The sequence below is a fragment of the Aricia agestis genome, chromosome 10 (genome assembly GCF_905147365.1).
Source record: "Aricia agestis chromosome 10, ilAriAges1.1, whole genome shotgun sequence".
Lineage (NCBI taxonomy): Eukaryota > Metazoa > Arthropoda > Insecta > Lepidoptera > Lycaenidae > Aricia > Aricia agestis.
Window position 1 is genome coordinate 10384001 of NC_056415.1, and position 23113 is coordinate 10407113.

The 23113-nt window shown below is 37.5% G+C and overlaps 1 protein-coding gene across 6 annotated transcripts in view; it reads right to left on the reverse strand.

The window, feature by feature from the left end:
* Window positions 1–4660: 4660 nt before the first annotated feature.
* LOC121730943 (2-oxoglutarate dehydrogenase, mitochondrial) overlaps window positions 4661–23113 on the reverse strand; it is a 43882-nt gene continuing 25429 nt past the window's right edge. For 3 of the 6 annotated variants that reach the window (XM_042120169.1, XM_042120170.1, XM_042120171.1), the window contains exons 17-23: window positions 22424–22611; window positions 20379–20472; window positions 19526–19718; window positions 18978–19115; window positions 18403–18567; window positions 16471–16575; window positions 14284–15456 (exon numbers count right to left, since the gene is read on the reverse strand). In XM_042120169.1, the coding sequence (XP_041976103.1) occupies window positions 15357–15456; window positions 16471–16575; window positions 18403–18567; window positions 18978–19115; window positions 19526–19718; window positions 20379–20472; window positions 22424–22611 (983 nt within the window). In that variant the 3' untranslated portion in view covers window positions 14284–15356. Of the gene's footprint in view, window positions 4673–14283; window positions 15457–16470; window positions 16576–18371; window positions 18568–18977; window positions 19116–19525; window positions 19719–20378; window positions 20473–22423; window positions 22612–23113 lie in introns of those variants that run through there. The other 3 variants (XM_042120173.1, XM_042120172.1, XM_042120174.1) reach the window with 2 other exon arrangements.

The following is a 23113-nucleotide window of genomic DNA, read 5'->3' on the forward strand; positions in this document are numbered from 1 at the left end:
GATCGTGTTAAATTTAAATACTTAATTCATTAGTTTAATTCGGTCTTTTTGTATTCGATGCGAAATAGCAACAGGGAATTTCACTCACACGACACTTAAAATCTGTACAGAAATACGGAAACACTATTAGACGATCGAGAGCCAATATATTTGCTCCAATTTTTCATTAAACTTTAGATTGACCAAGTGCAGCTCACATTTTTCGTGCCTCTTTCTGAGACTGTACATTAATTTATTATATACAGACGGAAAAGACAGAGTACCTAAAGTGTACCTACCCCAATTAAATAAACAACATAGCTACCGACATAAAAATAATACTTTTCAGGGTTCCGTACCCAAAGAGTAAAATTTCCGTACCCAAAGGGTTAAAATGGGAGCCCCTGTAATAAACGAAACTTGGTTGACTACGGAACCATAAATGGAACCCTAACCTGAGTGAGCGAGTGAGGCCCTCTCACTCACTGAACGAAGCACAGAAGCGATTCAAACAGAAATAAAAAGGAATATTTAAAAATAAAACTTTTCTTAATTTTCACTTTTCCTGAGCGTGTAGTTCGAAAACAGATGAGAATTTGGAAAAACTGTATAAGATCTAATTTATAGAGAATTTAATAAGCTCTAATGTCGTCATAGAATATTTTTTGCTACAACGCATGGTTTTTTAGTTATTGGCGAAAAACCAAAATTGAGACCTTTGTAACCCTCCCCTCCCTCCGGCTCACCTCCTAGACGTCAGGACTTTTAGTATGTTTTGTCCTTTGTAAAGTTCCTGCAGAAATTGCTTAGGTTCCCGCTCACGTATTCTACAACCACTTTGTTGACTGAGCTACTAGATTTTTCCATGTTTTAGTGGTTAAACCGTAAGCCCGCAACAAAAAGAAGCATAATCGACTTATCTTCCCCGTACCAGTATTGGTGCATTGTGTATACTAAAGCCGAGGTAAGCCGGATATTTCGGACAGCTCACTTTAATAACCGCTGTCCATTTTTTATTGTTGCGTGAAAAATTTACGACTCTAATGCTCACAGATTTGTGCTGAATCCGCTTAAGCGTTGCGCGAAAACGCTAAAAATAGACCATTCTAGAATATTATCATAATACTTTATGAAGTTACTAGCTGGTGCCCGCGACTTCGTCCGCGTCAGCATAGTAGATCACGTCCCAAGCACCCCCCCCCCAAGATACGACCGGTGCCGAAGCTCGCTGCATATAAATCAAACGACACTCGAAATCTGTATAGATACTCGTAATAACAAAGATGGATAGTTTTCTCCTTTTTGTTTTTGTGGTTCCTTAAACAAAGGGTAAAAACGGACCCTATTTAAGCAAACGTCAAACGCAAACGTCAATAAACTTTCATGTTTCTAACTCAAGAAATGACGGACTTTCATTCAAACTTTCAACTCTTCACCCCCTTGGGGGTAGAATTTCTAAAAACGCTTAAATACCTATCCATTCATTTTTAATCAGCAGTCCAAAAATAAACTTTCATGTTTCTAACTTAAGAAATGACGGACTTTCATTTAAATTTTCAACCCCTATTTCACCCCCTTGGGGGTAGAATTTTCAGAAACGCTTAAACACGTATCCAATCATTTTTAATCAGTAACCCAAACATAAAATTTCATGTTTCTAAATCAAAAATCCGGTCGATCTCTCAATGATAGAATTTTATACAATGTGTTAAAATATTAACTTAGTTCAATGCACGGTTATGGCAATAAATGCAAAATTCGTTAAAATTAGATGCATTTTGTGATTTTTTTCTATCGAGAAAATTTTAAGATATCATGTTTTTGCTCAGATCGGATTCTCGGAAATATAATGTAGTATCTAATTTTAGAAAACGAAACAATTCGGGGCTTATTTTCAAGTATAAAAATGAACTATAAAATCGACACTTTAGGCTTAGTCAATGAAGAAAATACTTAAATCGGTTAAGTTTTGGAAAAGGAATCAGCGGATAACAAATCGAAGATTTTCTGTTCTTTTATTAGCACTTTTGTCGTGTTGTCTCTATCGCGCTCTGCGGTGGGAGACTTGAGATTGGTGAGACAGCAATACATTTTCAAATACCTATTTTCAATTTCTCTCGCCCCTGGTGTATCCTCTTAAGTCTTCGCTGTTTGTCCGTCGTCCATCCGTATGTCACCAGGCTGGATCTCGAGAATCACAATAGCTAGATAGTTGCAATTTTCCCCAATTATTTATTTCTGTTTTCGTTATAAAAGCTAATAGTCCATTTATAAATAGGGGGCCTCATACAACAAACACGATTTTTTCCCCTTTTTTGCTCTATATCCATAATGGTAACAGGGAGGTTTTTGAAAATTTCAGAAAATACTCAACTGTATTTTAACTTTAATAATTAGTAATAAAAATTTAATAAAAATATTATTTAAGGGGGGCTCCCATACAAATTTACGGTACGGAACCCTATGTACGCCAGTCCGACTCGCACTTGGCCGGTTTCATTATTTTTCCTTTCATTGTGAATAAAGACCTATCCGAGTACCAAATTTCAAGGTTCTAAGTCTACTAGAAGTACCTTAGAATTTTGATGATCTGTCAGTCAATGAGTGACAAAATGTAGTAACTTTGACCATCCATAACTATTAAACTGTTTATCGAAATTTCATGCAATTTGGAGGTTAAGCTAGTTTTAGTACTTGCAACTAGAGACCGAAATCCTAAATTCCTAGCTTTGTTAATATCGAAGATAAAGGGGGTGTGAAAGAGCCGCGAACTGCTTCGAGAAAAGTATGGTACGGCCGTGCCTTTGCTAAAAAGCTTGGCTGGGGCACTGCCGTGCCCCCAGACTTCGGATGTGCTCACGGAAAATATTTATCAAAAAATATCAAATTTTGTCAGTCACAAAGCAGGGACACGGAAAATTGTTGCCGAATAAAAAACTGCAACTTTGTGCTCTTAGTTCCTTGAAATGTTTTGAAAAGAATTGAATCGCAACTAGGTATAATATTAAATTAAAAATTATTAAAAAATAATAAATTTCGATGGTTAATAAATATCCAAAATCTTAATAGTGTTTGTGATATTTATTACGTACTTACTTCGAAACAGACTTCTGTGACCACTGAAAAATCACCAAAATGAAATGAAAAGAGATGTTTGAAAATTCAGTGGAAACGAAAATCGGCAAAGCTTGACTTCAACCTACTTCTTGTAGGAGAAAATATTAGAGGCAATTTAGGGAATAACTACTTAATATATTTTATTAATTATTATTGACCGACTTCCAAAAAGGAGGAGGGAATACGTTCGGCTGTATGTATCTTTTTTTCTGATTTATATTGTATAGTGCTGTACTATATAGAATTTCATCCATGTAACACTTAAATAAATGAAACTATGTTTGTTGGACAAACATAAAAAATAAGTAAGTACATGAATCTACGTCATAAAGCACCTAATCTTTTGACCTGATGGCTGATTCCCGTACTTATTACATACAAAGTTAGCAAGTGATCTAGCGGCATCGTTCCGCTAGATGACCACGCCATAAACTGGAACTTTTCGAATCGCAGCAATCAAAAGTGCTGTAAAAAGTTGCCGCGCACCAAATCTTAGTTGGGGCCATAGAAAAGCACTTGTTGTTACGAACTACACCCTGTAAGCTATCTAACTTTGCTTTTAGCTTCGCGAGCCGAACACACTTCAGCCCACACGTTTTCGCTTATAAAATCAATGCAGACTTAACAAGTTCGCTAGTTAATGGGTCGGAAGTTCGCGTGCTACCGACTTAGCTCGATATTATGCCTTCTCATATAAGAAATATTCAGTGACTTTAAACAAAATTCTTTGTTGGAGAAAATAGTTTCGAGCGTGTTTCGCTCGAGCTGTTCTATTATGCTAAGTTTGTGTTAGCAGATTGTTAGGTGTTTTAAGTTTAAATACTTTGACGCTTCAATCGAGATAATGAAGAAAATACTTTGTATCCAACATGCAGTGTTTAGCATAGAAACGATAGTCAAAGTTACGATCTATACATTTTGACATTATACTATGCGTCGAGTTTATAGGAGGACTGGCTACCAAAATCTACTTACTTAAAGGATCGGTGACTAATTGATTTTAATTAACAAGACCGACACCCCCATTTTTCCCGCTGACTTATTTCGCGGCTTTTTAATGTGACCACTTCGAAGTAGGAGGTTCATTCAGAAAGTTTGAAATCGAATTAAATTCGCCCCTTTAACTAAACTCAATTTTCTTTCACGACTTCATTAAGCGCAGCCATTCCGGTGAGCCTCAGTAATGACCTCAAACGGCGTTAAATCAAGATCCTCGAGGAAGATAAAAGTAACTGAAATTTAATACTTTTATCAAATATCGGTCTTTTGTCTCTAATCTCCTTTTAACATAAAGGAATCGAATCTACAAATGCCGGCGTCTCCGCGGCCCGCTCGGGGGAAAATCAAACGTCTCCGGAAAATAATTAACGACACACAAATTGAGATGTAGGCTTTTCGCTTTCGAAACTCATTCGTTTGTTTTACTGCGACCTGTACTTAGCATACATTAAAATTTTAATGGAAGTCGCCAGTTACTAGTACAACATTTACATTACACATTAGCTTTCATCTATCCGGAAATGAATATAATGCGATATAATATTATGCGTTTCTCGCATATCTTTAAAGTTTATAACTTACGTAAAGTGTCATAGACATTAATATTTTTAGATCGGTTCCATACAACTAAAAATGAAGAAATAATGATCTTTTCCGTTCCTAACAACGTTCTACGACGATGCTACGAACCTACCGAGCGTGCTACGAGTGTTCACAGTTTTCCTTTATCATTGCTCGTCAATCTCATCGACATCGAATCTTAGATTCGTTTTCCAAATATTATACGAGATAGTTGGAAAAGTAGCGTATGTATTCCGTACCCAAAGGGTAAAAACGGGACCCTATTACTAAGACTTCGTTGTGCGTCCGTCCGTCCGTCTGTCTGTCTGTGTGTCTCCAGGCTGTAACTCAAGAACCACTATAGCTAGACTTATTAAATTTTCACTGATTGTGTATATATGTTGCCGCTATAACAACAAATAGGTACTAAAAATAAAATAAAGTTACTATTTAAGGGCATACAAAAACGTGATTTTTGGCCTTTATAGCTCGTAAGCAATAATGATAACATTTAGGCACTTAAAATTTTCATAAAATCCTTAATTATATTTGAACTTTAATAATAATTAATAAGAACTTTAAAATTAAGTAAATATTTAAATATTTACTTTTTAAATATTTACTTAATTTTTTTGTCTACTTTCACTCTATACCGGTACGGAACCCTTCGGGCGCGAGTCCGACTCGCACTTGGGTGATTATTTATATTTATTAAAATTATCAGTGAAATAAAACAAGCTGTCCCTATATAGCAGGACGGGCTCTCCGGGCCGGAATCATACGGCGCCTAGCAACTTTTTAACCGGCAAATACATAGAAAAGTTTCATCCTCCGATTACAAATAATACTTTCTTCATGAAAACGTTTTGATTGCGTATTGTGGGGCCGCGTTACTTCATTATACTCAATTCGTAGCCGCGGAGCCTTCAATTTGAGAATCATCTTAAAAGGCCTGTTGAATAATTCAAATCTTGAATTTTTGACGAGAATCTACATTCACCGTGTCTGAAAGAGAATTTATGGAAATACGTCTCACTCAATAACTCTAATGGCTTCTAAATTTCAATATTTTCTTGGCGTGTTTCAAAGGCGATCAGGTTGTGGGTTTTGTTGTGACGACGAGGTTGCTATTGTAATTACGAAGTTTGTTTCAATATTTGTTACTTAACAATAAGCTTTACAATTCAACAGATAGCAGCTTCTTGTAATACAAGTTGATATATTTTTGTGCTAGACTTACAAAGTTTACTTACGACTTGTAACTAACTTGAAACCGGCGTGAAACAGCGCTTGCGCTGTGTTTCGCCGAGTGAGTGAGCTTACCGGAGGCCAGATCCCCTACCCTATTCCCTTCCCTACCCGCCCCTATTTCCTTCCCTTCCCATCCCTACCCTCCCCTATTACCCTATTCCCTCTTAAAATGCCGGCAACGCATCTGCAGCTCCTCTGATGCTGCGAGTATCCATGGGTGACGGAAGTTGCTTTCCATCAGGTGACCCGTTTGCTCGTTTGCCCCTTATTACATTAAAAAAGGACTTGGTGAACACTTTCTGATGATAAAAGTGTAGTTTCTTTTAAGTACCCACAGCATATTGTATTAAATTGTGCTCAAAACCTAAGTGAAAATACCTTCTTATGTTACTTTACAAACTTTTAATGTTGCATCCTAAGCTAGAATTATGATATATAGCCACGAGCGATTTAAATTTAGATAAGTTGAAAGTATTTTATCTGCCCGGGAGTGGAGTTTAAAGAGTACTTAAACTAAAGTTAGGGGGTGCAGGTGTACATTATGACGTTAAATTTATACACTCATAAACAAGTTTTTGATACGACGAGATTGAAACGGCCCTGCTGTGAAACTGTTAAAACTATATTTTTATGCATTTTGTGGCATAAAGTGTTCCAATTTTAAAACTGGGGTGACGGCTCGTTTTGAAATTGTTTTTACACATACATCAAAGTTATAGTTTAAAAATAAATGGGTCATTCTGACATAAATATTGCTACATACACTGTAACGGAGATCACGGAAGAAAAACGTGTGCTTTCTTCTGTACTTACTTACAATAATTGTTACAGTGCTAGTTGTTACATAAAAAACTTACTCTCGAGCGTAATTTTCACTCGAATAGTTTCATTTTGACTATGATGAAGTGCAAACAAGCTGGATATTTTTGTTACAAAATAAAAAACAATATGTAAGACCGAATTCAACAAAAGCGTGTATCGATGAAAACAAACAATACGGGCCGAAGTAACGGACACCTCACGTAGTACAATATGAAAATGTATGCATGAATTCCATTTAAAACGGACACTCCACAAATATATTTATGAATTCACGTATTAATACACCGCCATAATGCATGTGCTTAACTTCACTATATTCGGTTATAACCACCACGATATCGCTGACACAGATTTAACGCAAACAGTTTCATTTAAGTTTTAATTGATGTAAGTATGAAAGAACTTAATAACTTAAATATAATAGTTAGACATTTACATAAATAAGTACTACGTACTTAGGTACTCAGTCATTTACTTGTCCAGTGTGACGAAAGTTACATGGTATATTAGGTATAATACAAACAGATAGACAGAGATGGACAGAATTACTTACATTATCACACTCCGTTTTTAGCTAGCCTGGGATGATCTCATTCTTAAGGCCTTTCCACACGACGTATTTTTTGCGCACTGACGACGCGCGCTTCTGATGCGCTCGTCTTCTGCGCGTTTTCATCGCGTTTTGGCAGATATAAAGTTAAGAGCCCATATGACCCTAACTTGACTACATACATTAACCTAGATCTCAAAATCTGTAAGGTCTAGAAAACTGATTATTTGACACAAGTAACTTCAGTTCATAAAGATTTAATATCTAAAAAGGTATTGATAAAACCTAAATTTGCTCAAAACACTTTTTTCATAATCATTATAGTTCGTCTATTATTCAAGTAAAACTAACTCGGCGATGATTCCGCGCCGTCCTTTTTCACCTGGTATATGAAAGACGGGCGTGAGTCTGAAGAGAGAAGGACGATGATGGATTTTTAGAGTCAGGTGAGCTCTTAAGAGCTGGTACACATTGGGTGGTTTGAAGCGCGCGCTTCAAAACGCCCAATATGTACCGGGCCTAAACGTGTCGGCTTCCCTACGTTTGCTGAGCGTTTAACTTCCGTTTGTATCCATACGAACAAGCGTAAAAAACGTCGTGTGGAAGGGCCCTTAGGCAGCTTAGGCTTAGGTACTAAGTATATAAAAAAACTTTGATTTCGTGCACAAATTCTTTCTAATAATAAAATTGTAACTTCCAATATTGAATATAAACATCGCAACAAAGAAATTTAATAACCAAAAAAGGGCAAAAGACAAAAATGTTTGCAAAATAACGTTAACATAAATTACGAAACAATGCAAGTTCAAAGCGGCCCATATGTCGCCTGCCCCGTAAACAATGTTCCTTTGTAAAACTCGCGGCATTATGCCACCGACTCCTATTCCTTTGTCACAACTATACGGATAAATGTCATACGCAGCCCTGCCCCTGGCCCTATTCCTACCCTATTCACACAATTAATTAGATTGTATTCATGCTAGTTTTATATGACTTATGATTTTGGATCGGACGTGATGCGCACTTTAGCGTAGCGATACGAAATCGAAATTGTGCCGTTTCGTCCCACTTTTCACGCGGCCCTAACTGAAGACAATTTTCATACTAGACTACGTAATAGGCATTTGAGCCCGTTTAGTTTAGGTTATTAGTTAGCATGATACCGTACCCTAAACGCTCGTTCAGACGTGCGCGTTTGTTGTGCGCGACGTGTTTTCCCAAAAGCTAGAGCATTTTGAGCTTTTACGTTAAAATTATTACATACTTAAAGTTTATTTTATAAATTTCCACAAACACCGCGTACGCGTGGACAAAGCGCACGTCTGAACACGCCCTAATTGTCATAAGACCGCAGTCCGCAATTGTATGTATAGGCACAGATTTAATAAATAGTTAAGTACTACGTAAGTATAGGGCCAATACCATATCGTTAGCAGTCATCCTACTTTTAACACCCTAGAAATCCAATAATAGGATTTTCTGTAATATGAACTCTTGTGGTACCAATAATAAATTTTGGATGATTAACCTTGTATTGAGATAAGCCGCTTATCCTCCCAACTAACATCCAAGGAAATCTCGCAACAACGGAAATCGGCAACGCTCGCCCGAGCGCTCCTCACAACATAACCGAGCCAAACGGTAAATTCCACGTACAAATATTTGCCTACCGAGTACATTCATAATGAGAAGTCAGCAACCGGAGGCGTTAAGCCGAATGTAAAGGTCTCCCCAGGAAGAGGAATGTCAAATATTATTGTATCCACTTGACAATTAAATCTACCAATTCCGAGAACATGCGATTCAGTTCCAAGAGAAATGTTCATAGATCAATTTTGGATCTAAATCCTGACAACAAAACTCCGAGTACTAAACTGAATAGATGCAGTGAGTAACTTAAAATTGATGTGAAAAACGTTTTCAATGAAATAAAACAGGAAACTCCCTCTCCAAGAATTTTTAATTGAATCTAAACAGTCAATAACTGCGTTAGTATGTCAATAATTGCTATAATTACATTTCGCTGTGGGTTCCTACATACGTAAAATGTTCTGACTCGAACAAAGGATACAAAATATTTAAATTTTGATCAATTTTGGTGGTACAATTAAATTGTCAAATCGCCGAACCGATTTCGATTAAGCGGATGCTTTGGATCCTAAAAAAGGACACAGAAAAGTTTTTATGATGGAAAAGTTTATGGTTTCTACGTGTGTATACACATTTCAGGCGCGGTCCCAGCCTGAAATTTTGGAGGGGTCACTATACTAAAAATTTATTGGCAAAAATTTCCTTTTATTATTTGGCAAGATTTTGAGATTTTTCAATTTGACCTTCGATTTTGGGGGGGCTCATGTCCCCTATAACCTTCGACCGCGCCTGACACATTTCCATTTTCTGCACGAAAAAAGTTGCAGACAATATCTAGAGTATTCTATATTTAAAATGCGATATCTACTTACTAGTTACTACATTTTTATAATATTTCATAAACAGTGTTCTTAATAAAAAATATTTACACCTCCATGGCGTAATATTTTCAGCATAGAGGATTAATAGGTGCGCCTCGATGCGTCCACAAAGGCCTGCAGCCTTTTTATACAGCTTTCATACCGCACGCCATTGTACTGTGATTTCAACCGCATTGTGTTAAATAATAAAAAAATCTTCCCTGGAACTTTAAATGGAAGAATGAGTATGGTGGACGGCGCATGCATAATTTACAAACGCGGGCTGTTAGACTACCTATTACTTAGTATAATCAAAGAGCTTGGATCGTCGCATTTGATCGTGTTTTAATTTGAACTTCATTACGAATATGATATCTTTTATGAAGTTGTTAACGTTGATTTATATTGAAGTAGATGCATGCAGTTTTGTTTAAAAGTGTAACTTAAAACCTATTTTCAAATGTTCCATTTTCAACTTCGGAAGCTACGAATAATAAAAACTATTCGAAAGTCATAATAAAGTCATATTAAGTCTTTAAGAACAGCATTCGATAGGAAAGAGAACTAATGCGGTTTTCACACAATTTCACACTTAAGCGATTTGTCTCGTTCACTGAAAGACTGAAACAAGCAATTACATAGGACTCGTACAAACGAGCAATTTTAAGAGACTGGAAAATATACCTCAAGTCAGCAGACAGAATTTGTCTCGCCATAACAAAGCATTAAAGGAGCTCGGGAGGTTTAGAAAACAAAGGACTTAGCCCCAGGAGGAACAACAAAGTGTTTGTAGATTTTGTTCCCGCTGTGGACGTTTCGGTGTAGACTCTGGTAAACAGGCATTTGTGAATTTGGAATAGTGCATTGTGGACGAAAGCAGCTTCTTTTGTGTCCGGTTTTTAAAGTGTTTTATCTTTTCAATGGCAAATGATTAGTTAACTTTTTAAGCTTGAAACGCTAGTGTAAAGATGTAGCACTTGTCAAAAGATCTCCTGAGAAACTAAACATTAGGTTTCTACTTTGTACCTAAGAAGGTAATCTAAGAGATCGCAACAGGACTGATTCGCAAGACAGTATGCCCACAGAATAAGTCTCCTTCAAAACATTAACGAAAGTCAAAATATAAAACACTAGATGACGCGGACGGACGCCCGCAACTCCGTTGCGCCAAAATTTGTTTATCACGTGGGAAACGTACATTTTTCCGGGATAAAAAGTCACCTATGTCCTTTGGACTCAAAGTATCTCCATATCAAATTTCAGCAAAATCGGTTCAGCGGTTTTAACAGACAGACACACAGACTGCAGACGGACAGACAGACAGACACACTTTCGCATTTATAATATTACTTAGTATGGATAGTATGGAAGTATCTAAATATGGAAGTAAGTATGAATAATATTAAAGCGAATTCCTAGGCCAAAGAATAATTAAGAAATAGACCACGCAATCTACCTCTATATTATAGGTAACTTTTACGTATAACGACGACGACGCTCACCTATAAACTATCTCTGGGCCTTAGCATAGAAATAGTTGGTGAGCTTCGGAACGCATATGCTGATACAATCTTTAATCATCGCACCTTTTACGGGCCACCTACATACATAATGTCAAGTGCGCTTTGTGAGCTGAAATGAGACCGGAGATAAGGATCTCGTCAGGGCCGTAACTACCGCCGAATCTGTCGCATTAATTTTACAGAGAACCCAGGCCACGGGGGCCCCAAAAGTCCGTAAGTAAAAATTACTTAAAAAGTTTCAAACATCACAAATCACAAACGTAAAATCAGTTTCTTTGTTTCACACGTAAAGCGTGCTTTCAAAAGTTGGCAAAGCTTTATACATTGTTTTTTCTTTTGCGAGAAACTATTCCAAGTAAATCCAAACAAATTGTTATATTAGAGGCCCCACCGAGGCACGCTACGCTTCTGGATCTGGGAGTCGTCTCGGGGATCTATTGCACTTTTAATTATGTGAGTTACGAGCCCGACCCTCGCGTTTAAGCGTTTTCTACATTTCGAACATTGTTCCACACACTTACACTTGTGCCCTGTTACGATATGAATAGGTGTGCAATTTGTAAAGTTCAACGCGGTTTTGTGTTGCGACTTATTTTCTGAGTGAAACAGAATGAGAAAAATAATTTCAGTAAGTATATAAAAAAATACATTTTTATTTGTTTTATAGTCCAATTTATTTACATAACTACCTACATTATGCCTTACAATTTCGATTCTTACCTATTTCCCAAAGCTCATCCATACTTCCATACAAATATTATAAATTCGAAAGTGTGTCTGTTTGTCTTTCGGTCTGTCTGTCTGTTAAACCTCTTCACGCCCAAACCGCTGAACCGATTTTTCTAAAATTTGGCATGGAGATACTTTGAGTCCCGGGAAAGGACATAGGATAGTTTTTATCCCGGAAAAATGTACGATTACCGCGCGATAGACGAATTTTGACGCAACATTTACAAGTTGCGGGCGTCATCGAGTAACCAAATATACTATTTTTTTTTATGAAATAAGAGGGCAAACGAGCAAACGGGTCACCGGATGGAAAGCAACTTCCGTCGCCCATGGACACTCGCAGCATCAGAAGAGCTGCAGGTGCGTTGCCGGCCTTGTAAGAGGGAATAGGGTAATAGGGGAGGGTAAGGAAGGGATTAGGGTAGGGGATTGGACCTCCGGTAAACTCACTCACTCGGCGAAACACAGCGCAAGCGCTGTTTGACGCCGGTTTTCTGTGAGAACGTGGTATTTATCCGGTCGAGCCGGCCCATTCGTGCCTCATGCAAGCATAGCTCTCCCACGTACAAATTATAATTTATACGTGGGAGATTTGTAATTTAAATATTAACCACGTTTTATCGTATGGATTTTAAGGTCAACTACCTACAAATTGCGTATATTTCTAATTTAGTCCCAACTTTAACACTAGTTGTTAAAAATTAAACGGCAAGTTAAACACGCTTTGATGTGGGCAGCGGGCGACCCGCGGGACGCGACAGGCGACAACTCATTACACCCAAACCCGGTGTCAACCATAGACTTAATATATACTGTCGTAAGGTTTATGGTGTCAACACTGACCCTAAGGGCCCTTCCACACGCCGTTTTTTGTTTTTATCGATACAAACGCCAGTTCAACGCTCAGCAAACGCAAGGAAGCTGACACGTTTTAAACTTTTTATCTGCCAAAACGCTATGAAAACGCGCAGTAGACGAGCGGATGAGAAACGCGCGTCGTCTGCGCAAAAAAAAATGCGTCGTCGTGAATGCGCGTCGTGTGAAAAGGCCGCATTATTTCATACTGGCGCAGTGTAAACGCAACGTAGCTAAATTCTGAATATAGAAACGACCATTATGACCACTCCCTAAGGTAAATAATTGGATGTGGCCTTGGTTGTAAGTACTTATTATTATTACGGTACTATACTATGTGTTTTTGTCGCAATATTTTAAAGCACTTGACGTCACAGTGCCAAAAAACAAAAAAAACACATGAAAAGGATTTTCTTATAAGTATGAGAAAAACGTGGTTTTTGCATAAAGTTTATTATACCTACACCTAGCCTAGGTAGGTATATAAAGGGTTTTCGTATTGAAGTCCACTTTCAATATTTAGTTTAAGTATTTGGTTTTATTATTTGTTGTTATAGCGGTAAAAGAAATATTTCACCGCCATAACATCAAAATATATTATTGATTATCGAGTCTTGACTCTTGAGATACCTACATAATTATATCGTCGTGATGACGGATGGACGGATGGACAGACAGTATAGTCATCGCCAATAGTTTCCCGTTCCCCGTTTTTACTCTTTGAGGACATAAGTAATTTACTGTCAAGCTTTACTAAAGTTGTAATAAACCGATATGTCGCTCAACAATATTGTTTCTTACCTCAGCCCCAAAAATCTATTTTTCATTTTGTATAAAGACAAAAGGTTTCCCATGATAATAAAGGGGGAAAAATTAATACCCCGCTATTGAGACTTCGCTGTGTAGGACACACGTATCCGGTATCGTCTATCTGTAAGTAGCTGTCACTACTCTTTATCTCATAAACAATGATAGAGCGGAATCGAACTTTCTTACTAAGGGTAAATTTATATTAGCGCAGAGTCGAAGCGCATCGAAGCTAATTATTAAAACTGAACATAACAAATTCAACCTTAACTCCAAAGCGTTAACGCACATATCACTTACGCACGCACACAAGCGAAGCGCTTGGATGCGCGAGAATGCGCGCGCATCAAAAAGCGGTGGTCAAGCGAATTCGCGAAAGTGCGATCCGCGCCGCGGATGCATGCGCCTTTTTAAATTCTCAGAAGTAATATGTGCGTTAACGCTTTGGAGTTGAGGTTGAATTTGTTATGTTCAGCATTAATAATTCGCTTCGATGCGCTTCGACTCTGCGCTAGTATAAATTTACCCTAAACGCTACTTCTAGCTTCTCGGACAAGCCATAAATTGGCAGGCCTTTCTTCCTTCATTAACATAACACAAATATTATAATTTACTTAAATTTGCCAATAAAACCACAATGTGTTGTATAATATATTTATTGTAAAGAAACGACTAAAGTACAGATAGTAATAAGTCGCTCAGGCGCTTAACAAACTTTCATACGATCCTTTCTTGAGTCCCTTTCACGCTCTTCTTCAACACCTGAGCCGAAAATACGTGTTCGAAATATCAACAAGAAACTGTGCATATCATACAAGCAGTGTTACAAGCGTTAGGTGAACGACGTGAAGTTGGTACACTTGTCGCGATAACCTGGCCGAAGTTAGCTGCGGTACGTATTTAAAAAAATGTCAATGTCAAAAATGGACTGATCCATGTATCAAGAGGTTATCTTTTTCACATAGAGCTTTAATCTAGGTAAATTAAATAGGTGGCTAACTTCAGGCCGCTGCGACATAAGTACGTATAAACGTCGTCGGTACACAATATGTCCTACATTAACACAGAGAAGATACAAGGTTTGGTGTTGATCCTTACATGTTGCCGTGACGGCGGTAACTACGAAACTAAACTATACAAGAGGGAGTCGCCAACTAAACCGCTACAAATTTAGCTCACTACGTAGATTTGTTTACTAATTACATGTATAATCTAGTAATATCTAATCATAATATCGTCAAAACATATAAGCCAATGGCGAAGCGAACGGTTAGGGTAAATTCACAGCTCGACGTATGTTACTGACTAGCTAGGATGCGAACCCGTCAGTTGTGTACTTGTGTACTCTCGATCAACAATTATTATAGATTCTTTTTACAACAGTCAGATGCTCAAACTACTGAACGCGTCAGGTTTTCTTCGGAAAACCTGTCAGTAGCCCATCCGACGACCGTAATCGCGACCCGGGGCGATCGAAATCGATATTTACAACACATCAATAGGCAAACGAGACAACAACGAGAATTATATCGATACTACGGCTACGTAATAAATAAATAATTTATCTAAATAAAATTACTAATTAATAAAGAGAAGATATTAAATACTGAGAGTAATTAAATTCTGAAGTGGATTTCGTTAGCTACTTTTCGATTTAGAATTAGCGTGGTCTACGTTAATGTAATTAAATAGATGTTAATATTCGAAGGTCGTTTATAAGACGCAGAACTCGTCCAAGAGGTTCTTCAGCTCCTTGGTGTGAGCGGCCTTCGAGCCGGTGGCGGGGGAGGCCGCGGTCGCGCGCCCGTTGTAGCTGAAAACGACACATACATAAGTGAAGAACATGTAACTTGTACTTACAATGAAAGTGACGCGTAAAGTAAAAGCAGAGTAAAAAGAACTGAAGAGTAGGCCGATTCCGAAGAGATCTCGAAATTTATACGTTTGACATACTAGTATGTCATATCGGCCGACGCGCGCCATACCATACAAACTACCTATTTTTAACAAACATATCGATAGTACAAAATTTGCAATATTTGTTTTCTATTTTGTAACTTTGTAGCTAGTATTGTCTTCTTGCAAGTACCTAATTGTTATTTTTGTTTTGTTTATATCAAAGACTCTGCTACGTTATTTACAGAGCATAACTTCTTTGCTATGTCACGTTTATTTGGCGGGAAGCCAAAGCCTACAATAACATTATGCCAAATTATATGAAACTATGAGGACATAATATTATATTTTAAAACGGCTACTATACGAAACATGTAAAAATATTGCAACCACGACACGTCAAAAGAAGTTTAGTTTTATTTTATATTGATTCAAAAAGAGGGGAAGAAAGATTTTAAAAATTCAATCTAATGACAACGATGTGACTGACAAGACAATGATAATCCAACCATAATATTATTGCAATGTATAATACACATAACAGAACAGACTGAAGTAATAGTTTGTGTACCAAGTATTACCAGTGACCATATTCAATAATAAATTAAAGTTAATAATTAAAAGTTAATAAAAACAATTACATATTTAGCTCTTAAATAGTGCAAAATACTAGCGAACAAACAGACAGAAGCGGACATAAAATTAATGTGCTTTTTAAAAAATGTGCTGTGAGCATTAGGGAACCGGCGACTTAGGGATATAAAAATAATAAAATATTTAAATAACATAGCCATTGAATTGCCTTTACCAACACCAAATATTAAAGATAAACGAAATAAACTTGAAATATTAACCCTCTAGAGATAACAAAATGTAATATATATACATAGATATTGTATTAGAAACTGAAGCTATTTTCGCGCATTCTCACCTAATAGTGCGCGGCGTTTCTGTCTGTTTGTCGGCACTGTCAGTTTGTGCGGCGTTGGAGCTGCCGAATAGCTGACTAAACCAACCCCCCTTTTCGGACTTAGGCCTGCAACCAATGGCCGATGTTATGTTATATGTATGTGGAACGTTAGTCACGAAGGAAGGGATAACATACATATGAAAATTTTGAAAGAGTGACTGTACCGATTTGGCTAGTTTTAGCCTTCAAGTTATTAGTTTACGAAAGTTTGAACAGTAAAAAAATATTGCAGGGATAATATTACCACCTCATTACCACTATTATTTTATATCCTAAGATCCGACCGTAAAATCCTGCATGAATTGTTTTTTTCGATCAAATATATTTTAAAATAATCTTTAGAACGTATAGAATGGATTAATGTTGGGTTGCCTTGTTAAAAGTAGCCGCAAGTACTTCTAATTGAGTAAAATGAAAGCCCGTAATCAATGAGTTTCTAAAATACTAGAGTAGCAATGTCTTACAAAATATTCTCAGAAATGCGTAACCACTTTTTTGTTCAAAAGACAATGTCAAGTCATATATTCGTTATGTCATTATGTATGTGAGATATGCCTGCAGGCATCTTCGAAGTGGCTACGCGTTGCTACCGTAAACTTCCAATCTAGTTACGTTAGTAACATAGAATATCATTGCCCGTAATACAAACTTGCGTGTATTCAATGGAAAAATAAGAACCAAGAAGGAATGACATTGAGGAATGACAGGACACTACGCATAAAAATAAAAACGCCTGTTAAATAAAAATTGCAATCTTGCGGGTTCTCGACGTCCTCAAATTCTCCCAGGCATAGTAATTGTAGGCCTGAACATTTGTCTTAAACAAAAGTGATGGCAACCCCAGTTTGCGGCTATCGTGCAACTGGCAACCATGGATATTCATGCACAAAATGCATAAAACTATAATTTTGCATCAAAATTATTTAAAAAATCGATGCTTCAATTTTGATGATGAACTATGTCTGTTTACGGGCTGGCAACCCTAGGTTGCGGCCGACTTAGAGCTGGCAACCATTTATACCTTATTTTGTCTCGTCATTTTCTTTCAAATGATGTAAAATTTACTGAAAAAAATATTCAGACAAATTACGCATTTATCTCATGAACATTAAACTTAATTAGAGGTACTTGCGGCTACTTTTGGCAAGGCAACCCAACATAAATCCATTCTATACGTTCTAAAGATTATCTTAAAATAAATTTGATCGAAAAAAACGATTCCTGCAGGATTTTACGGTCGGATCCAATACTATTAGGTGTGATAGAACATGACTGCATGGAAACAGATTGTTGAAGATAAAATATAAAACTGGAGTTATGCTGAATAATAATCGTGTAGCAAGATAAATGAGCCTAATAGATCATGCCTAAAGCGTGGATTTTGTCATTCTTCTTGTCAGTCACTAGTAAAATATTACACTGTAATGTTTCAATGTATTGACACTGTAATTGGGAATAGATTCCGTCGTAAGCGTTACATACGGTTCTATAATATTATTTGTAGGTCGTATGTTACTAAATCATTTTTTTAGATTAATAAAGGTTGGGAGCCTCATTACAGTTTAGTTTACTTCATTTCGTGATTTTAGAATTTAGGGTATATATTATAGTCACGTCGATAAGTTCACGCATCGGATTTAATATAGGCTGGAATGCCCGTTAAACTGGCATACCACAAACCTCCAGTGTGAAATCCTCTAACACTTAGTAGTAGTATTATCAGAGAAGTTGATTCCTAGGCGGATGAAGGGCCTAAATAATTTGGTCGCGTAACGTTAAACCCATCCGACCGATCACAGCTAACATTGATTTGACATAAGTCGACCAAATAACGTAGGTCCGTCATCTGCCTAGGAATCAACTTCTCTGTTAGTATATTCAGGTAGTACTCACCAGATGGCCTTCTGTCCCTGCAGCAGGGTGCGGAATCGCGGCTCGACGTAGCTCCAGGCGCCCATGTTCTTGTGCTCCTCCTGCGACCACACGAGCTGCGCGTTCGGGTACTTGGCGATCTCCGCCTTCAGTAGATCGTACGGGAACGGCGACATCTGCTCCACTCTGGAACCGGCATTATATAAATTAGGTAAGTTCCATTATAATACAAATAATAAACATGTTGTTACAATAGATTATCTGACTTACATCTAATGTATTTCAGAGAATCTATGATGATGATGGTACAGTAGTTTATCTTCGATATAATCTCTATCCTACCACTTTCTTGCTGCTTTCGGCGTAAAGTAAAAGGAAAGAGTTAGCACTAAGGATGCAAAAATTTGACACGCTTTGCTTCTTTAAAATTTTCCTAACTCGTCGTGGAGAAAAAAAAAATTACTTATTTAAAGTAGTACGAAAGTAATGAATCCATTTAAATGTGCTTTAGGCTTTATAGCGCTATGCCAACGTAAGTGTCAGTTGAAACATTTTAGGAATGACACGTTTATGATATCTCTTTCGCACTCTCTCACCTGACAATAGCGATGTCCTTCTCTAGCCCACGTTCGCGGCGCTCCTTGAGCAGGTCGTAGTACACGCGGCCGGAGCAGAACGCCAACTTGCGGACGTTCTGAGCGTTCTGAGCCGCGGGTCCGTTGTCGGGAATCACTCTAAGGAATAAATGACATAATATTTCAGTATGGTAAAAACCAACAGAATAATTAAAAGAAGAACATTGTAACAGTGCGTGAATATGTGCTAACGACTTTGTTGGTTACTTACGCGTACATTGTAAACCTTAATAGTTTTATTAACTAACAAATGTGTTTTTCTTTACACTTTTTGTTTCCTTTCATAACATTATAGATCTACAGATTCTGTATACAAATACAGAATCTGTAAAGCATCAAAATAATGCATAAAAATCGATAATTATAGCCAATCACAAGGTTTAAGGGCACACATAACTGCGAATTCGCATCGCATCGCAAATATCTACGACTAAACTCATATTAAAATTGAGATTACGATGCGATACGATGCGAATTCGCAGTTATGTATGGGAACTCTAAATTCTCACCTCTTGAAAGTAGTGCCTTCACACATCTCGTCAAACGTGGACTTGCACTCGGGGTGGCGCAGCAACGACTTGGGCGTCATGAGGATGAGCGGCTTGCGGAACGGCAGCGCGATCTGACGCCGCAGGATGTGGAACAGGGACGCGGGAGTCGAGCAGTTCGCCACTATCCAGTTGCAGTCGTGGAGCTGACGAACTGGAAAACCAATGAGTTTCTAAAATACTAGAGTAGCAATGTCTTACAAAAGATTCTCAGAAATGCGTAACCACTTTTTTGTTCAAAAGACAATGTCAAGTCATATATTCGTTATGTCATTATGTATGTGAGATATGCCTGCAGGCATCTTCGAAGTGGCAACGCGTTGCTACCGTAAACTTCCAATCTAGTTACGTTAGTAACATAGAATATCATTGTGGAAAACGATATTTTCTTTTTGAATAGCACGTCTGAGTTATAATTTTTATTGGAAGTTTACTTTCGTAGCAATTTTATACTGCGTCCATAGACTTATTTCACATTTTATGTAGCCTATTCAAATATTACGTAACGCATTTTTGCGTCGAATAGGAAAGAATTGTTTGATAAAGTTACGGTTTTGTAGAGCATCATCAGCCTTTTCAACGTGTGCACATGCACATAGAATAGAATATACTTTATTGCGTTCAACATATTATTGTACAGACATCATTGAAAAGTACATTCAGCAAAGATACATGAACACGAAGGCGGCTTTATTGCTATTGAACACATACTTGAATGCTTCTATATATTTGCCTAACCCATGCGTTAGGCATAGAACATGTTAGAGACCAATAAATATGACAGAGAAACATAATATCAGTTAAGATAACATACCTTCATAGTCGGGGCTCTCAGGGGGCATGTAGTCGGGATCGTCAGAGCTCATCTGCAGGAATCGCTCCAGGCGAGCAGACGAGTGTTCAGGTCCCTAAAATTATAGTAAAGTAAAACACCCAATCATTATTAGCTACAGAATGTCCTTGTATTATCAATCATAGTTGTAATGATATGATAGCATAAATCTTTTTAAGGTTAAAGATTTTTAAACCATATATTATTTTATAATGAAAACTTTTTTTATCAACAATATTGTTTAAAGTCATGTTATTTATAGAACACGCATATCAAAGCGCACGGAGTGCGCGGCCAAGTTCCAGCAGGCCGCGCGCATGCCGTGCACTATTTACACGAACTGTTTCGACGCACTTTTGACCCCCCTGTAGCTCAGTGCCTACTGCGAGTGCAAAGATAAAATTATACCTACGTAATTATGTGCTAGTACTTAAGCAGTATACAAATTTAATAGATATAGCTTCGGTAGATCCTGAAATATCTCCCTATGAAAATAGCTAATTTTGGCACTCACTCACTGACCGGTAATCAAAACCTCTAGGGCATGTTATGAAATTTGGCACACAGGTCGTATGTTATGTGTAGATTATCAAAAAAATTGAGAAATCAGTCAAGCGTGAGTCGGTTCATCTACGAACTTTAGATACCACTTCAAATTTTCCTAACGTGATGAAATTTGACACTCAGGTCGTGTGTTGTATGTTGTATTCATCATAGCTGGGCACCGTTAATCAAATAGTTAACTTCGTTCATCGTTAATCCGTTAAAAAAAATGTTAGCTTCGTTAAATGTTATAGCGTTACATTTCTGACGAATTAACGCAAGTTAACGTTAATCGTTAATCCGTTAATATGTAATATGGCCTTGTGGTAACTTATATCATTGCGTTAGTGTACGTACAAAACCTGTTGGTTTAAGGTTTTGGAAGTTAAAATGTTAGGGACAAAACATATACTTCTATAATTATTGTATTCTACCTAACTAAATTATACTGCATTCTTCTTTATCAACATGCAAATGATATGCAACAATAAACAAATCACTCTCTATAAGCACCGGCGCTGAGTAATGAAATGATATAACGAAACAAATCTCTTCTCACTCGCATGCGCCTGAAAATGTATCTAGAATTGTTTTTGTTTCACTCGCTGCTTGCAGCGGCGCCGCGCTGCTCGCCCGCCCGACACTTGTCGTTTCATACTTACTGTCTGAACCTGTTTTCGCGCCGCGTCGCGGTGCCGTGCGGTAAATAGTAGGCATTGGATTAACGATTAACGGACTTCTGCATATTAACGGAAGTCAACGAGTCCGTTAATATTTTTAAAAGTTAACTTAAAAGTTAATCCGTTAATCAAAATGTTAACTTCGTTAATTAACGATTAACGGATTAACGAGTTCATGCCCAGCTATGGTATTAATGTAGATTGTAGATTAATAAAAAAATTAAGAAGAAATCGGTCAAGCGCGAGTCGGCTCCTCTACGAACTATAGGTAAAAATTCTTATACGCCAGTGATTTCGACTGCTTGGGAATTGATATATAATACTTCTAAATTTGAACTTGGCAGGTTTTCGTGCTATACGTAACTCTTGATTAATTCATAATTGTATAATTAGAAATAATAATGTAATTAAATTAACCTGCCACGTTCAAATTAGAAGTATTATGGATCAGGCTGTTGATGAAAATGATAACGATCGATGAAGTGCATCTAAACTTGGCATTTAATTGGATTTCAACTCTTTTTTTAGACCAAAAATTTGCCGGTTTGAACTTGGCCACATTTTAACAGGTATGTTTTTAGTGGGATATCTTATAACAGTATTTTCAAGTAAAAATATATCAAATCAAATGTCTTTATTGCCAGAATGTTGTACATATACATGTTTTATATAATAACTACTCATAGTTCTAACATTCTGCCATAACAATATAAGATGCCAATAATAGGATGTTTGCCAAAGATGGGTTTAATTTGCCTTACTTAACACTACTTCAACTAAAACATACTATTAACTGGTACTCACCATACCCTCCATACCGTGCGGCTGGAGGAGCACGATGCCGGACTGGCGCACCCACTTGGCCTGCCCGCTCGATATGAACTGGTCGATGATGCACTGCGCCACGTTGTTGAAGTCACCGAACTGCGCCTCCCAGAGCACCAGCGCGTTGGGGTTGGTGACCGAGTAACCGACCTCGAAGCCGAGCACACCTGGAAATAAATACGTGTGGCACTCGGGGACTGCCGCGGTATGGCTATTGCATAGCATTTTTTAGCAACTTATGCAATTAACGCATACGTCTAGTCGCAAGCACTCAAACACCGTGCCGAAGTCTAGTTTTATTTGTTGTTAGGTTTATTTTCGTTACGGAATTTCTTAATTCGGTCGCCGCGCTAAAATGCTGTACAATAGCTTAATTCCATTTTATGTAGGACTTGAAAGTTTACATTTTACGCTAAGAGGCCTGCAAATTAGCAACAGTGCCGACCAGCGGGGCTAAAATGGTCACATTTAGCAATACCTCTCAATTCAGCAAATGAATTGTCAAAACTGTCAAACTGACAAATGTCAAATCAGTACAAAAATACAGAAATGAATTGCAAGCAGAGTTGCATTTTGCGATTTTAGAAAAATGAATCATATTATGATTCATATCATGATTCTTCAAAGCGACCATTTTAGCCCCGCTGTTTACTATTTACGGACTCTAAA